Below are 19,098 nucleotides of genomic sequence, written 5' to 3'. Positions count from 1 at the left end.
CGCTCATCACTCCCACATACAGTGCTGTAAATTACAGAAACCCCACAAGGTCTTCACCACGACCTGAAATACCTCTACTACCTCAGTATGGAGACAACTATTGAATTGCTTCTACCAGATCCTGTACGGACCAACCCACAGATTAAATCCGTGCTGCCTAAGTACTGGGTGGCCGCTCACCTACTTCCACCGAGCAGCCAGCTCTGCCAAGAGGCTCTTTGCTCACACAAAGGCATCTGTGCCGCTGGGAAAGCAACCTCCAGAGACCCACACTACCCATGTGCCAAAAGGCAGCCTGAGAGATCTGACTTCGCTGATTGCTTGGCCCGAGAGCTCAGCCTGCAAGTCCAGAGATGCTGAAATGCTGTACAAGCAATTTGCAAACACGGTTGTGAAAAATTCTCCTTCATAATAACCACTGGTGTAACACCTATATACCAAAATTGAGACCACATTAAATATTTGCTCAAGGATGACTAGAGAAAGCCACAAATGATCAGAAGTATGTATTATGAAACTTAGGACAATGATTTCTTCTGCAATGTTGAGGGAGGGAGAACAGGATTTACAATGACGTGCAGAAATGCAAATGGACCTTCAGAAACAACATGAGTAAGAAGATACCAAAAAAACGAAAAATATGAGATTTTTTTTTTAAAAAAAAAGCAAAAAAGTAAGAGAATAAAAAAGGAACGCAGAGAAGAACTATAACGTGCAGCCTAAAATCACATGCAGCTTTAAGCTTGAGGCGGCTCTAACCGCCTGTTGCTTGGCAATACAATCTCGAGGTCCACTGAAAAGCCAACACCAATTTTAGACAGTCATTTTAGTTACAGAAAGCACAGGAATTAGACAAAAAGGCTCTTCCTGAAGCAATTAAAATGTAAGTTAACCAGGGTGCACACAAGCACTTTAGCTCCTGAGCTAAAAGAAAGGACTGAATTTATGATGAGCAGTGAAAGCCACAGTAAAACACGACGGCAGCAGGAATACATTTGAAAACCAACAAACCAACCACAGAACAAAGAGAAAAGATGACCTCCAAGATTAAGAGTGACAAACAGAAGACATTGGAGATTTAAAAAATGAAATAAAATCCTTAGTTATTCTTCCTGAACATGACTACATGTAACCCAAGCTAATTGCAGATCTCTCAAAAGGATGTATTGAATACGCTGATAGGGAAACGTAACCAGAGACAGCGTGTTTTATAAATTATGGTATCTCTGATTGATATATGTAGTTCTTAATAAGAGGATAAAAAAAAAAAAAAGAGGAATGAGAAGACAAAGTACAGTATATGCTTGAGCAGGACAGAGAGTACTGTCAGACTGTTCACTCCTTCTACCTCTGAAAGTTAGAACAGAAGGAAGAAAAACAACAGCACAAAAGCCATCATCAGAAAAGACAGAATAATTATTAGCTCCAGGGGCTGTGTGGACAATCACCATGAACTGCAACGCAGAGGGTTCCTAAGAGGTATTTACAAAGCCTTAGCACTCGAGCATCGGTGTCAGCTCAGCGGTTCTCAGCTGCGGCCACCAGGGACCCCATATACCGCCCTCGCTAAAGAAAAACCCTCAGTGCAGTCCCAGAAACAATGCTGTCTTGGTGGAAAAAAAAAGCCCGTGGCACAGCAAAGAAAAACAAGCATTATATTTAGGTAACTATCTTGTTCTCTATCATTATTCTGGGATTGATAATTTGAAAAGAGGGATTTAATTTGGGGGAAAAAAGCAAAACGAAAATAAAAATTCTGTGATGCCCAGTGAAAACTGTAGGCCTTTTGCCAAATACTAGATTAACCTAGGAAATACAGCCCTAGTGGGCAGGTCTAAGCAGATCTGCCACGAAGTCTAGAGAGGAATGGAGAGAAATTCACTCATTTCAGGGATTTGTTTGGATCTTTTCTGGGCGAAGGGTGTCTCACTCCTAGAAGGAAAGCTATGGCCTAGAAATTTAAGATCAACTCATCCAAAACATTGTCTGGACACTGCTTTGTCAAAAAACAAGCTTCTACACTTCATCCGAGTAAAACTACCAAGATTGAACTTAACCAGAAATCAAAGTGTGGCCTGATAAGCAAGATGTAACTCAAAATGTCATCAGAAGATCAGCAACGCTTCTTTTGAAAATTGGCTTCTTTCCTTGGTTTGTATTAGCAACTACAGTACCTTCTCCAGATTATTGATGCTTAAAATCAAACAGTTTTAAAGCATTTGTGCCAGAGCATACGCAATGATTCTTGCTAAGATCGCCAGTTCAACATGTACCTTAAAAATTTAATACAGAAAAGGTCGAGGCTGTGAAGTAATCTGCAAAGCGGTGGTAAGAAACATCCCGGCAGTGGCTGCTCCAAGTATACGCTGGAATTCTCCGGCTTTCCTTCCTCTCACCAGCATGTTAAGACCCAGCAAAGTGCTATCCCACACTGTATCACACTTGGCTAGGTGATAGATTTTACACTAGTATAACTCACCTCGAGGTTCTTTTCTTCACCTCTTGTAATGATACTTTTCGTTAATCAAGTCATTACAAGACAGATCTTCGTGAGAATGAGTCCTGTTCTCAAGGTGCCTGCTGCCAGTACACGAATCTGTTATTCCTGACGTTCCAGGGATGCCAAAGCACAGGCACGTGACAGAGTCAGAACTGCATTTTCTAAAGCCTGTACGATTATCTCAAGTACTCCTACCGTAAATCAGCATTTTTCTGCATGCAAATTAACATTAATTTAGTATTAATGTAGTTACGCAAAGACACCATTAAATGCTGGGGGGAAAAGATCAGTTAATTCCCACATTTTGCAACCCACCAGTTTCCTTTCGTTTTTCATTCTTAGGGTTATCTGAGTGATCAATGTCCTTCAAGGAGCCTTTCCTCCTACTACATTGGTGTATAAAACAGCCATTTTATAATGAAGGTTAACATGGTTTTCTAATCAGATCTAGATAAAGTTCAGCTTTAAGGGAGATTTGGAGGCACATCTGATGCTATTTTAAGTTTAGGATGCAATACTAGGCAATATTGAAAAAAAAATAAATCTGTTTTTAAAAATGTTCTTTGGTTGGTGATCCTTATGCTCTCAGCAGAGCCCGCAACAAAGAGCATGTGGTGCTGCTGCACAGCTGAGCCAGAAGGAATGAGAGTATAAGCAATAACAAAGGGGTTTTCATCTGTAAGAATAGCTCTGATATTAAAAAGAATAAAAGGAGAAAATTAACGTATACCTGGAATGTTGTTTCAGTTTTCCACAATATCTTAGTGGACTAAGAAATTAATGCAGCATTTGAAAGCCTGCAGTTTTGTTTTTGGTTTGCTTGTTGGTGTTCTTGCTTTTGCTTAGTATGTTGTGCCTGTTAAAAGTTTGTTTTTCTCAATTTTGGGTTATGAAACAGTAGTGTGTGTGCACATTTTTTTTTCTGAAGCTTTTTTTTTTCATAAAATACAAATAAATTGTTGGGCTTTTTAGCAGTTTGTTAGACTGTCAGCCTTGTTTGGATATTATAGTTTTGTATAAAAGTGATTATTTGTAAACAATTTGAATGTACACGGCAGCCTATGCTGTACATGTGGTGTGTGTTACTGTTCCATAAACAGAAACACAGTCTGAACGTAACCCTTGAAAACAGGGTTGTAACCCCTGGCAAAGTTTGTGCCAAGATGCTGGGTACTACTGGGCTCCCACCTGAGGGATGGCTTAGGTGCAAATTTGTGAAATGACCTGGCTGACGGGCCTTCAATGTGTTCTTGATGTCAAGCAAACGAGTGGCGGAATCAGACCACAAGACAATTCATATGCAGCCCCTCGTCTTTGGTAAAGCTGAAATTCTTCTCAGCGTTAAGCTGGAAAACTTTTGGAGAAAATCTGAAGACGCATTGGAGATTTTGAAATAACGTCACTCCAATCATTCTCTGACTAAAGAGGAAAGGCAGAACTAGTGTAGCTGTGCTTTGTACATGGCTGTGGTTCTGAAATGCTGCTGTCTCAACACAAAGCGCATCTGCTTGTTGAAGTAGCCTTATTGCACTGATATGAATGAGTAGCTTCTTCTTTAAGTGGCAATAATTATTGTTACCAGAGAATCACTGTGGTTGGAAGAGCCATAAGATCATCAAGTCCAACCATCATGTAACAGAACCAAGTCCACCCCTAAACCATGTCCCTAAGTACACATCCACACATCTGTCTCACCCGACATATTTCGTGAATGATTCTGATTAATTTTCAAACTGATTTAGATTGGCTTTTATAGTTAATATAGTTAATAATCACCATTTCATAGTCACTGATTAATTCACACAGTGTTATCTTATGGAATATAAATGCTGTGATGGCAGAGTAGAAAAGCTGAATGCCACGTAGCGTTTTGTGACAGTTTATAATTATATTAGTAATTGCTTTTACTGGATCTTGTGTCTAACCATGGCTACTACAATAAAACAGTAGGAATTATATATTTTTTAAGTATCATCTGAAATGGAAGCCTCTTCTCATTTCCTATTAGGAATTACTTAAAATCTTATTCAATGGAAAGATAAAAATCTCAAGTACTTCTTTCAACTGATCAAAAATTCTGAATAAACTTGTTTTCCAACACAAGTTTCCTAGCTATCGAGTAGAAAATACTTCTGTGAGTTTATAACATGTAGTTTGTAGTTTCAGTTCCACTGATTTTTTTTCCTGCTCCAATACTTTTTCAACAGTACAAGCTAACCCAGCAATGATCAAAACAGAACTGTGAATTCAAATGTTGGACCGTACCAGTTGAAATACAGATAGAAGGTGTCAGCCAGTCAGTTGTGTTTTGCAGTTTACAATGGTGAAAGAACAAACTTCTCCTGTACATAAGTACTTAAAAATTAAGTAAAACTGACATACATCCATGTTCAGTTATGTAGTGAGAGTTCCCAAGGTGGTGCACACCAGTAATCCATTCAGTAAATCTTCTTGGTCTTTGTGTTTTCTGGTTAATACTAGGTACTTAACCAGAAAGCTGAGTTAATTTTGCAAACAAAAGCTTCTTCTCTACTGGTCAAGTAGAGACTAGCCTGTCAATGAGTTACCGATTTGCTAATTATCTGAATCATGGGGCTTTTTGCCTTTTACACCTTTATACTTAACTTTCTTACTTACAAAGGACTACAATGTCCAGACACCTTAATTTCTGGCAGACCTGCAGACCATTGGCTAGTGAACTTAGATTTAAGCACAAGGGATAAGAGCAGGTAGCTGACGGACTACCAAGGCCCTGTGATTGACTGGCTGAAGATCACTACCTCTGTGCACTTACATATTCCTCTGATCACTGGAGACATCAATTTAAAAAGGAAATAAGTATCTTTTCCTCAGTGGTGCCATTCAGCGTGGCTTCCAATGAGGATTTATAGCTGGATAAATACGTATCAGTTTAGAAATCATGGATTTTTTTTAGTGTTACTAGCAATTAAGAAAGCTGAATAGCTTTACCTTGTTTTGGATGCCTTCCAGGAATGCTGGATGCTCTGCTTGGTTTCCTACGTATACACTCCTGACCGGGTGACCCTTAAATTTAATTCTTAAGCAAAAATAATACAGCCAAGGGCAATCGATGGTGTTACCTGAGGAGAACATGTGAACCTAGTCATGTTTTGCAACCCAGTTTCTCCCTGCACCTCTCAGGCTCCTCAGTTTTTGATCAGTAATGTTAGGGGGTGCATTCCTGATGGCGCCCTTCAACCAGCTGCTGCTGCACTGGGTTTGGAGAGCTGTCAGCAGCATCTAAGATCGCTTTGTGGTTTATAATTACCAGCTCCAATTTCTGCTCTGTAACTATGGCTTTATATATATTTTGCCTGTCACCTTACCCTTACCTACAATGAAGTTAATCTCACAGAACCTGCTATCTAACTACCCAAAATGTATAGCATGAGCTGTGGACTTTGAGATTTCACCGGGTGCTTTGCTCTTCGGCTTGTCACTGAAAGTGTCGCATACAGCCAGTCCCAGCACCAATCCCCCGGCAGGAGACCTTTCAGCTGCCTAGTCTCAGCCCTGAAAACTGGCCATTAAACCTTGCTTTTTGTGTCTTGCTCATCAATCTCGTGCTTTTAAGACTCCCTCGCCCCATCCTCTGGCAAGTTAGTTTCCTGGATAACCCTTGGTGCGGAACCCCGTCGAAGCCTTTTGCAAAACCAGACCGCCCCGTGCCTGCTGGATCCTCTCTCCATGCCCTCACAGGAGCACGCCAGGGCTCTGGTGGGTTGGTGAGGCAGGGTTTCTCCTTGCAGAAGCCACACTGCGTCTTTTCCAACAGACCGAACATATCCTGGCTCCAGGGACTTTATTTTTATAGACCCTACTGCCTTTAGCAAGGATGGACGTCAGACTTCCTGGGCTGTAGCTCTCAGGATCTCTTCTCATTTGTTTTCTGGTACTGATGGGAACCAGCTCCCTGCCAGCACAGCTTGTTGTGTCCTCCCCCCAGTACTGGGTTACCTCCTTCACCTGCAGGTCTGTAGCTTTGTACATGAATTTCCTTCAACAACGATCTCAAGTGAACGCCATCATCCTGGCAATGTCTTAAGATTTGATTTACCTGTTAGGTGTAACATGCCTGTATATTTACTTCAAGTTGAATTAGCTTCTCTTGACCTGTATACTGCAAAGAATGTGTTGGTATCTCTTGAACATCTCCAACAGGAAAGACTCATGAAATAAGTTAACCAATTGCATGGCTGTAGCTTTATTCCCAAATGAAACTTTTTATATTTTTGTCATCAAGCACTCCCTAGCTAGCATCCTGCTTTTGATTATATTTAAAGAAATAAAGAAGTTTTGAAAAGACAAGCAGTTTGACATTTTAGTTTGCTCTGGCAAATAAAAAAAGTCTGTATTAACAGATTAGAAGTAGTCCACACATTTTTTTAGCTGCATATTTAAACAATCTTACTGGAACTGGCACAGAAACAACCAAATTGCCATTTTATTCATCGATTACTTAAAAGAATAGCTGCTATTAATGCAGCTTTCTTGTTCTACTGTTATTCATGTATGATTACACACATTTCCTCGGGAGCTCAGGCCTCTTACTGAGATATTCTGAAGGAATTTGAGAATGTACCATCTGCTTCTGTTAACTTCGCATCAGTAACTAGCAGTAACTCTGTACCATCTCAGACTTGGACAGTAGCTGTCTTTTGAGAAGGTCCTTGGGAGGCCTTGGGTTTGTACTGTTGCTTGAGTTAAGGTTAATGCAGAGTTGTTCCCCACCCCTTTTGACTAATGGTACCTTTATACCCTAGTAATTCTGTGGATTTATCAACTCCTAAGCAAGCTTCTTACTGTGATGTTCTGAAGTTTATCACTTCGGAAACAATGAGATTATTTATTTTACTCAAGGTCTCCCAGTTTTGACGCTGCCACTTATTAGTAACGTCACTGATCATTCCTGTTGGCTTAAATAAGATTGTTTGTTTTTTTTGTGTGTGTTATATAAATCACTGAAAACTTCAATTTTCATTTTCTATCAAATGTTAGCCTTGAATTGTTGAGGAAAAAGACATGAGGCAGTTTTATGATACACCATCACTTCTACAAGTTTTTAAAACTTACCAAAATAAATCTCACACCAGGGAACCTGGTTGAAATGCAGGAACTGTAAGTTAGCATATGAAAGCTAGAAGTTGTATTGAATAAAGTATTTCAAGGGTTTAGTATAGTGCTTTAGAGTACAATCAATTTTCTTTTTCTGCTAAATAGAGTTGCTTGAGATACTCATACTTCTGGGTATTACCTAAAATAATTAAACCCTGGATCTAATGCTACCTTCTGCTTCCATGCTGTGCGTGCACCTTGACTAATGCCAAGGTATGTGAATTTGGGGTAGACTTGGCTCTTTGCTGTCATCTGCATTGCTGAAGAGTGAGAGATTGTTTGAGAACCCAAAGGAACAATAACCAGTATGGGGTAATGGAAGACTAAATGGGGCTACACCCTCTGGGAAGTCTAGCTTTGTAGGTACTAGGTATTTGCTGCAGAGTTCAGATGGTCTTAAGATCAGACAGTTTCATAGGAGAGGTGTTGGTGAACGTTTTTTAGTTTGAGCTACCTTAACAGTTGGACCTAGGATTGTCCTGAGCAGGCTCTAATTTGTCATAGTGTGACAGCAAACTGAAACACATAAGTGCAATTAAACATCATTTAGTATTGTAGCTGATCTTTATCACACATGCCTTAGCTTTATCTCAGTTTTGTGGTAAAACCACAACGTTTAATTTTGAGCCTTTTTTTTTTTTTTTAAGCCTTTGAAGTTGTTTGTCATGTTACCTGAACATTTTGTATTTAAATACATGCTACTCATTCTCCCTGTAAAAGGGATAGAGTTAGAGAGAAATACACTTGAGGTACAAATTCTACCTTAATAATAGAGAACTTTAATCCTGATGTTATGTGTCATATTTTAAACTGAGATGTTTTAAATATTTCAGTACAAAATATGTCTTAGTATTTATTTGAATTTTTATTTGAAGTCTAGAAAAAAAAGTGTCCCAATTTATAAGTGCCCTTGCACAGGTTGCTGTTTTTCAACTTCTCATGCAAATATATTTGTGAATATAAACACCACTTAACACTGAATACAGATGTCTTGTTTTCTTTCTAAGATATAATTTCATTTGTCGTCTTTGTGTTTGCTTTCCTCAGAGTTCAGGTCTTTAACAGAGAAGAACTTTTAAAGAAAATCTGTCTGATATTTAGAGAACTATCAGTAGGGGCATGGTATCTTTTTAAATTTCTGTCCTCAAGCAAGCAGAAAGCTGTAAAACTTGAGTTTCTTCACTTCTGGAATATGTAAGACACATTCCCATAGCTTCCATACTTTTTTCTAACAAATTAAGGCACTGCCATTGAATTAACAGTATCCCACCATCATCAGGGTATTGGTTATCCTGCCTGCTATCAGGAGGTATGAGGGCCTTACGTGACAGCTGGCTAGACCTGATCAAATTAATACTGTGGCCAGAAAAGACAGTACTGGACTAGGCTGGTTTCTGAAACTGATTTCTCAGTCAAGATAGAACTGTGTCTTGATCAGGTATTCAATATTTTGCAGTCCAGATAAGACAAATATACAGCGCTTCCCATTCCAGCTGCATGAGCAGAACTTGCAATTAGCAAACAACCAACCCACAACTCGCACCAGGGTTGCCTGTGGAGTCCCAGGCGGTTTGGCTGCAAGCCGTGAAGAAGTAAACGTACTGCAATCATTTCCAGTCTTCACCCCAGCATCACGTTCATGGGACATTTTAGGAAGATAATTATTTGGGGTATTTTTGAGGGGGTAGCTTGCTCAAACAGCGGTGCTTTTCGGACACTCCACTAGAATACAGCCGCCTCCCCTCCCATAACATAGGGGTGAGATGGTATGAGTCCTGATGTGGTGGTCAACATCGTCCCGTACAGGAGAACTGCAGCAAAGGAGACGAATTCAAGACAAACGTAAAACACAGAGCCATGTGTAAGTGGCAGAAGCCATCAACACAGGTTACCTACCATTCCCCCTCAACAAATTGGTCACTCAACCAATTGCAAATCAAATGCAGAACTTCCAGGAGCTAAAATGGCACACTGTTTATTTCCACAATTTGAAGACCAAGCTATTATGGACAAATCCTTAAAGGATTAGCAAAGTGGAAAGCACAGAGAGCAAGAGAAGAACAGCTAAAACATTATTGTTGCTGCAGACAAAACAAATAAATAAATCATCACTCCTTATTTTATCCCTTCCACAGCCTTTTGCATACTGTTAGCTCCCTTGGGTTCCCTGCTACACATCCCTCTGCACAGCAAGAAAGAAGAAAAATAATCTGAAATAAATCAGAAAAGTATCACATGACTGAGTTGTCAAGGAAAGCTATCAGTAAATGTCTGAAACTACCTCTAATGGCAAATTCTGCAACACTTTCATGTCTTTAAGAAAGGAGCCAACAACAATCAAAGCAAAACGAAAGTAATAAAACCAACAACAACAGAAACAAAAATAGATTTCCTTGGACAATGTCCAAGCAAAAAGTCAGTAGAAGACAATACAGAAAACACATTTAACTGGGAAATGTAAGTTTTACAAGCCTAGACTTCTCAATCATTATTTTAAAATACCGCAACCATGAACAAAAACATCAAGGAATGTTATTCATACACGATACCTGTCAGTGCACCTACACAACACGTTACATGAAGTAGCAGCAGCTTACCTGAAAGTTCAGCACTGGTAAAAACAATAAATACAAAATCCAACAGCCTGCTCCATTCTCAGTTACAAATCTGAGCACAGGTATCATGACTGGTTCTCTGTGGCATTTCTTCCAAGCAAACTAGTGAACAAGTGAATAATCTCAACAATGATTTTGCACAACTTGAATTAATTTACATTTCTGATGAAAAACAGAGTTTCCAGAACTGCTAGAAATCTCACTTCCACGTATAACTTAAATGTAGCAGATTTAAATAGAAAGCTTAAAAGCATGAAGGGATGCAGAGTTATGCCTAAATAACATACTGAGAAAAAAACCCACACAATTACTTTTGTGGAATAATCCAAAATTACAGCAAAAGCCGCTAGCAAGCGATTTGCTGGGATTTTTTTTTATTGCTATTTTTGTTTGAACTACTGCAATGAAGTCTATCACTGCTTCAATGTTGATGATCAGGTTTGGTGGTCTTCTTGGCTGTAACTGGCATCAGCTGTAATTGACATAACAGGAACCAAAGTCAAAAAAACAGATTTTGAAGAACCCTTCCTTTCATCCACCACCCAAAAGAAACATGCAGATTCAAGAAATACCTGTGATCTCTCACTGTCCAAATAAAAGTCTGCTACTACTACTACCTAGTTGGACGTTACAGAAGCTAATTATTTTTGACAGATTGGAGCACTGAAGTTGATGCAACGTCTCGTTTTTTGGCCATAGAACCCAGATTCTGTGACCAACAGCGCATTAAAGTCTAGCCCTTCCAAAACTACTAGACCCCCTTAATATGTATTTTGAACATGAAGCAGAAAATCTGAAACAGGTTTCTGAATCTAGAATGTGAACCATTAGACACGATGTTTCATCACTATCCCAGCAACTTTGATTCCTCCAATACGAGTAGTGAGCCATCAAGCTGCTACACGGTGCTTCATGGCACAAGGCTTTCAAAAGTCAGAGTGAATATCCTAACTGTCATGCAAAGACAAAGTAATCTTACAAACAAAATAAGAAAAGCCTAAAGTTCACAGCTTTGACACAATCATCTCAGTAAGTCATGTTGTCATTGCACGGGTGTGAAGCTCTATCTCACTGAATCAAGTACTTGCAAAGCTTGGGAGACTAAACCAGTGTTACCAACCTAAGTATTTTTCTCTGAAACATTTGCAGATGACTTTAGTAACACTGCACCCACATACGTTACCCTTAGAAAGCATCAGGGAAGAGAACAGCCTTGAGTGTTAGAAGGAACAACCAAAATAAGTCTTTAGAGCATGATCCAGTTTGTCACCAGGAAGACGAAACAGACTGCTCCGTTTCTGGGCATCTCTCCTATTTCTCCTACCTCATCCTGCTTACACACACTTCGTCAGCCAGGGGAGTGAGAAGACCTCTACAGGTAGGCTGTTTTTGCTGAGGTCTTGAGAGCATTCCTTGAATAGATGTGGCTCTCCCCGACATGCCTCCTCCCACCTGAGGGGACCACTCCGTGTACTCAAGTTCCCCAAAAGCTCTACAGCAAAAATAGTTTTATCTAGTTGTTTTGTTTTGGTTGGGTTTTTTTTTGGACAGTGACCCACTCAAAGCAAGAACCGAGGCAGCACCAGACGATGCAACACTGACAGTTTCAGAGGTAGCCATTCATTCTGGAAAAGAAATTACCAGATCTATGCCCAGGAACTTTACTTACACAACACGTGAATCCGCAGCTTTAGAACTGCGGCGATGAACGTCGGCAGTCAGCACACTCGCAGCATTCACCACCTATGCAAGAACCTATCAGAGAAAATTTTCTTAGACTGACATTATGCCCGGTAATATCATAAAATCCAGGTAATTTGTCATGGGGCTCATTTCTAGCAAGGTTCTGCCTTACTAGGCAATGCCAAGAGGTAAAATCCAGCATAGGCCATTTCCCACAAAGTGCATCTACCTCAATTCCTTAGGACAGATGTGCTACGGAGCGGACATGCCAAGCAAACTTCCTTACTTTTCGCACCGATGGCGTGCCATGAAGCAGCCCTGGCGGGGCCGAACTGGGCTCCGTTCAGATAGGACCGAGCTGCAAGACGCATACCGGGAGCACAACCACCACGCTTCAACACAAGCGGGCACCGAGCCCACGCGGCCAGCCTGGAACGAGTTCAACCACAAAATTCCCTGAAACGCAAACAGTGTGGGCATCGGTGCCTCGGCACCAAGCGTTGCACTCTGCAGACACAGCCCTGCCGGACTGCACCACTTGCTAGGGCACACACAGCCTCTCTGTTCCCGTGGCCTTTGAAGGGGCCCGTTGGCCCAACACCTCCAGCTCGTCTAGAGGCGTCGTGGCTTCTCGCAGCCAAGGAAACCCGACTCCTTGGTTTTCGCATCTTGCAACTTCTGGGAACTGCTAACACGCCAGGAGCTCGCAGGCTGCGGCTCTGACCTGGCACTACTCCGTCATCGAGCAAATCCGCTGCCAAGCAGTGACGCTGATGCAGCACTTAGCTTTTTCAGTAAAGTCACGGGAATTAAGCTTGTTCAAAATAAAACTCACGTGCCACAAGGAAGGTATACACCGATACTAAAGAAGGCACTCAATATTTTCAGGGGCTATATATTTATCCACAGTGTCGGCCCCCAAGTCGCACCCACGCGTTAAATTTTCCTCAAGAAATTGAGGTCCCAGGGCCTCTTCTACCACGTCAAAGGATGCTTGGAGAAACTTTGTGTTTGCTTTCGTACACAGCCTGGGCCCAGCAGAACTTACAATACAAACCTGTTCCCTTATCTGATGGCCAGCAGAAGCCAAAGCCTCATTCAGAACTTCCTTGGTCCCAACTGATACAAGGCACGCTGCCCTGCCCTGCTCGATTCTTGCAATACAGCTCGTGCACTTCAGCACATCTTCACACGATCAGCACGCTGCGGAGTGTTCTTAACACAAGCAAACAAGCAACATTTCCTAAAAACCTCTCCATCAAACCTCTTGTATTCTAGAACAAATCCTGAAGTTTCACAAGACATCAGAGGCCTGCAGTGCCTTCCTTACAGCGAGCCAAAAATAGTAAAGCAGCGGGCAATCCCCTTGAAGCCACATACACAGTTATAATCAACAGCATACTTTGGCAAGAAGTTGCACGGGTGCAGCCGATGCCAGCTTGATTCATCCAGAGCATACCATATTTATGCAGGTATTGGCTAGTAAAAGCTGTAACAGATAGAGTTAACTCGATCGGGGCATTTGTTGCCCTACAAGCTCATAGTTCCCCAGATCTTCCTGGAATTTTTCCAAAAAGTTGACATCGCTTTTGCATGTTCACATTCTCAGGTAACAAGGTAATTTTATGACGGAGTCTGCACAGTCTCTGGTTTAATTCAGCAACCTCATCTGAGTTTTAAGATGAGTGCTATCTGGTCCTGATCCCTTTGCCAGTTTGAAGCTCTCCATATTGAAGTGATTACAGGCACGATTATTACAGCTGATCTGTCAAGAGTTTATGATTCTAATTTGCCTCATTTGGACGCAACTTCGGTAAAGAACTGGAAGACATGGAAATGTAATCTTTTCTCAAGCCAAAGGTTATCTTAATCTCTCCATTTTACTAGGTCAAACTTCTTTAGAACAGTAATATTTTAAGTGAGCCATTCAAGTTAATCACATCATCAATTTAAGCACAACCAAAGAAATATGAAGGTAGAGCAATTTAGGAATTGCTCAAAATGGCAGTAGAAAAAAAATCTCAAGTTTAACTCTCCTTTATAAATGGTATGTTATTATGGATCCAATGGCTTAACAGATAGATTGTGTCCTTGCATCACATTCAGATACTTCTTCCTCTAGTACTCAACTGGGATGCTGGATAAGATGACCTCCAGAGGCCGCTTCCATCCTCAAACGCTGCAAACCCTTGTAGATTTGTCAGCCAACTCTTCCTTGAATTCAAGCACTAAGCACAGTTATTAGAATAACTAGGTCACAATCTTACTGTCTGTCAATCCACTTTCACAACAAAACTCATTTTCATTATAACATCCTCCAACATCCCTGCCACCGATGCTGGAAAGCACGACAGCAGTAGCGTTTGAACCTAACGCTCTGCCAGTGCAATGCCACAAGGTCACTGAAAAGGCAAAATACAAAACCCTTAGTTCAGTGAATATGGACTAGCAACCAAAATCATCATTTCTCTCCAATTCCAGGGGAAAATCCAGCAGCCAGGTGCTTCATCAAAGTACACGCGAGAGTTAGAGGACTTCCCACAGTCACGTTGTCATTTGAGGTCAACAGCAGCTTCTGACACTGCACGCGAGGTTCAGCAAAACGCCAGTACAACAATTCTCCTACCAAGATCTAAGCTGCTGTAATGCCTTTAGAAAGTATTGAACTCATTCCCTGTATTTTTTTTAAAAATACAAGGTGACGTCCAGAGAAATCTGGCAGCCTGATATGCTGCTGCTAATAAGCATGGTTGAGCATCTGCATTTTAGACATGGAACTTGCATCCTGCTCCGAACCTCCCTCTCCCATAAATACATAGGGGAAGGGATTATCAAGACACAATACAAGGCAATGAATACCAGTGAATACCAGAGGAATATGGAGACGGGGAAAAAAACAACAAGCTTTGATGAGTGAGAGACTGTGAAACAATCCAAAGGCACAACCACAAAGGCCATATTCACGCAGTCTCTGTCCCTCTTGTGTGAAAACCCCAAGAAAAACACCTGAGCATACGGAAACACAACCACCAGCACCAGAACTACAAGATAATCACAGCATTGTAGTCAAAGGCATGCCAACTAAAACAATAGTGACATACAAAATAACCAGTAAATTAATTCCATTGAGTCATAGTTCTAGAAAACAGCAGAAAACCTGAAGAAACAGGCAAACAGAACGCAGAGACGTTATGGTAAAAGGCAGCTTTGTGTTAAGGCATCCAAGGCAGAGCACAAAATACCTGACATTTGTGCACTTCCTTGACCCCATTACAAGACCAGTCACCTTCTGGACACGGTAACCCAAACCACCGCAGAGACCTCACGAGTCGGCCCAAGTCAGAGCCCTACTTCAGTGCCTTGTCTGAAACGCTGGGACAGGCCAGAGCTGGAGAAGCAAGCAGCAGGAGAAGATGCCACATGGAAGAACCTGTAAACCTGTACAGCTTTCTCAACTTTTTCTCTGCTTGCACACTGCAGGAGATTCAAGTTCTCCATTACGATCTCCTAGTAATGTAGTGCCCGAGCTGAAGTGCGATGTTTAGTAAGAAAGTGCTCTGCTAGTTCACAACGTTATATTTTGATAATCTTATTGTGCAAGGTACAGATTCAGCCCTAAACAAAAGGTCTGTGGAGGATATGAACAAAAAGATGAACATCTGATTTGAACATCACTAATCAAAACACAAAGAATTGTATCCCTGCATTATCTAAACACTAAAATTGCCTTTCAGGATTTAAAAATGAAACGCTTAGGCTCATGAAAGTGAAATTTGCGTAGCAGCATTTGCTGTGGTGTATATATGATGATATTCCATAGTATTTAACACCAGAGGCTTAAGAAGTAAAACAAAAAGAGATGAAAGACTCAGAATCTCCCAGCTACCATCTTACAAGCACAACTGGTAGTTTCCAAAACAGGACCCTTACAGGTGCAGACACCTCCCCTCTCCTTGCAGTGGAGGTCTTAATGAAATGCATCTGAATATAGCCTTATTCTCAATAACGACAAGGACTACAGAGAACAGGTTTTAAACTTAAAGAAGTTATTAGGATAGCAGGATCACCCACCACAATGTAGAGGTGCTAGGAGAGAAACCAAGGATGAAGTGTCTTTTGGGGACAGCGGTAAAGTAAAAATAATATAAAGAATGAGTTCTTCAGGAGAGGAATACTGCCTGGAGAAAGTGGCCAGAAGAAAATCACTCAGATGTGTAAGAAGAGATGAAGCAAGGCTGCGCACGCAGAACAGAGCGCCCAGGAAAGGAAGGCCATCAGGTGGGCTCCAGGAGAGGCAAGTTGAAGACATGGAGCAGCAATGAGGCCAGCAACAAGGAACCTGGGACAAAAGCACGTAGAAGAGCAGTGCCTGCGCTGACTTTATGTGGACAAGAACTACCTGAAGGTGCGCAACGATCGCCGTGAGATACTCCCGAGCGTTGCCCAGCAGATGCGGAGCCCAGGCACAGCAGCCCGGAGGCACAAGAAGTGAAGGCAACCATCTAAAAACCATCCCCAAGGTAAGGGCTGCCGGCTCGCCACGCGCCGGGGCTGCCGTATGGAGGTGCACGGGGCTGCAGGGGGCCGAGGCAGAGCTCCCGGGCAGGGAGCGGAGCCCCGGGGGGATGGGGCAGGCGGGGGGCGGCCGGCCATCTTCGGGGCCGCGCCCGGAGGGGTGCCCGGGGGTCCCCCCGCTCACCTGCTGCACCCCGAGGAAGTCGTAGAAGTTCCGCGGCACCTCCTCCACCAGGTCGAAGAGCTCCAGGTCGCCGCTGTCCCACGCGCGGCCGCGGGGCAGGAGCAGCGCCAGCAGGGCCAGCGGCAGCAGCAGCGGCGGCGGCCGGCGGCGGCGGCGCGGGGCGGGCGGCGGGCGGCCCATGGCGACCCCCGGGCGGCCGAGGAGCGAGGACGTGGCCGGGCGGGCGCAGCGGCAGCGGCCGGGCGCGGAGGGAAGGCGCCAGGCCCGGCCCCGCCGGCTGCCGGCCCCAGCGGGGGCGGGCGGCGGGGAGGGGAGGGGAGGGGAGGGCGGGGTGGGGGGGGGGAATTTCCGACCGGCCAATCGCCGCCGCTGCGGGGCGTGACGTCAGCTAGCCCGGCAACCGGCGGCGCTGGCGCAGTGGAGGCGGTGGGGGGCAGGGCGGCCCTTCCCCCTCCCCTTCCTGCCTCGGCCTTCCTCCTCCTCCTCCTCCTCCTCCTCCTCCTCCTCCTCCTCCTCCTCCTCCTCCTCCGTGGCTCAGCAGCGCGGGTTACCGACATTAAATCGCCTGTTTCGCTTTCACCCGTGCAGCCCGGCTCCTCGCAGCGCTGCCCTCACTGTATCCCATTCCCATCCAGGCCCAGCTGTCACTCTGAGGGAGGGCGTTTTCAGCCACCTCCAAAACAGCCATGGTTTTCTGAATCTACCTCAGAAAGCAGGGTTTTTTTTTCCAGTTCACAAAAATCCTTTCCTGAATCCAGTTTACAAAAATCCCAGCTGCTAATCTAACGTCCTAGGAGGAGTTAGGCACCGCTTACACCAGCAGAGCACTGCCTTGGATAACGCTGTGGGAGCAGTGAGACCTGGCTTCCTGCTTCATTCGGAACAGGGGCTGGAAGCAATTTGTATTCTATCACACATATCATAGAATGTTTATCATACATACATAATTCATCTATCATACATATCATAACCTTTATCATATCCTATGATTCTATAATTTTCCAACTCACGGTAGTCTCAGGCGTTCTCTTCTATTGAAGCTGTTCCCCTTTGAATAAACTACTTAAATATTAATTAGATTGACATTTAAACTTATGTTTCTGCATCCCATATGCATGCCCTCTGGGCTGTTAGGACCACGATTCTGCCTCTGGCTCTGTTTCCTGAAAAGACACCTAAACCCATTTGCCAGGAAATGATAATTTAACCAACATCTGATGTAGACTCTTTTTTTTTTTTTTTAATTCACCCGTCTCAAAAAGGAGTGCTTAACTGTTAATTCTGATCATCTTAAAAAGTGCTTCTTTCACTTCATCACAGAGCTACAAGAATAATCCTTTCCTAGAGAATCGCAAAGTCATGAGGAAGTCTTGGGCTAGCTGTTTTATCAGCTGCTTTGTTTTGCTGGAGTAACTGAATCTGTTATAGATTGGTTTCTTCCCTCTTAATTATTTTCTTCTTCTATTCTTTTTTGCAGACCAGTACTCATAGCATAAAGTCCCTTTGTTGCCTAGTCTGTCTGCGTTCTCCTTGCTTTCAAGCCTCAAGCTTTATTGTACAAAAATACCAGCTTTCAATTCAAAAAGCTACCAACCCATAAGGTTATAAGGTACAAAGCTTCAAGATGCAAAGTACCATCAGAAACCTGGGGCAAATTAAGAGCTCAGCAAGGTAGTATGATTTTTAAACCAGCTTAAAGAGTTTTTTTAAATGTCAGATTAACAATACTCCAGTCCCCTTAGTATATGCTTTCCAAACTCGCCTTCTTTTCTCCCTTGTTTTGTATCTTCAATATGTGCTTCATTTTGCCTCATTAGCTTCTAAGCCTCTTTAGTTAAGCTGATCTAGTACGATGATCATCCTTTGAAAAGAAGACTTTTTAATTTTGATCTTACTTTTTATCATTCAGAATTTGTTACAGAGGATGACCGCTTTCAAAATCCATCTCTGGTTGCTCTTGCTGAAACTGAAGTTAAAACCTTCAAAAAGTGATAAAAGTAGCTGATCAGTTCTCTTGAGACTAGGAAAGACTGTCCTAAAACTGACCACCAATTTCAGGTAGATTGTGGCTTCAACCCTTTATAGAACAGCTGAAGATGATAGTTACTTTGAAAGAAACATCTCAGAATTCTTCAGCTAAATTATGCTGTCTTTCACTCAAGAGGAATGTGAATTTAGGAAGAATAACAGGAAAAAAAATCACTGATGGTAATAGGATTATGATTCTTTAAAATACATATTTAAGAGATATCTTACATTTAAGTCAGCATACTTAAATTATTCCAATCAGTTTTTAAAATGTGGGAAATTCAAATACTCGTTTTTTATTCTGCTTTGTAAACTATTAGAAGAGAAGGCCTGATACTGCATGTAACATTTCTAAATTTTTTTATTTATTTTTTAATTCTAGACAATGAGCTTGGTTTAAAAGTTTCCATTAAAATCATTCTGTACCCCAAGAATAA

At 42.3% G+C, this 19,098-nt stretch overlaps 1 protein-coding gene across 1 annotated transcript in view; it reads right to left on the bottom strand.

Moving 5' to 3' along the window:
- DNAJC1 (DnaJ heat shock protein family (Hsp40) member C1) overlaps window positions 1–16,902 on the bottom strand; it is a 99,285-nt gene extending 82,383 nt beyond the window's left edge. Inside the window, exon 1 of the mRNA XM_040549823.1 lies at window positions 16,634–16,902. Within this exon, the coding sequence (XP_040405757.1) occupies window positions 16,634–16,813 (180 nt within the window). The 5' untranslated portion in view covers window positions 16,814–16,902. The remainder of the gene's footprint in view (window positions 1–16,633) is intronic.
- Window positions 16,903–19,098: the final 2,196 nt, after the last annotated feature.

This window comes from Cygnus olor, chromosome 2 (assembly GCF_009769625.2).
Source record: "Cygnus olor isolate bCygOlo1 chromosome 2, bCygOlo1.pri.v2, whole genome shotgun sequence".
NCBI lineage: Eukaryota > Metazoa > Chordata > Aves > Anseriformes > Anatidae > Cygnus > Cygnus olor.
Note: the sequence above shows the minus strand (reverse complement) of the source record. Positions and strands in the feature narration are given on the sequence as shown.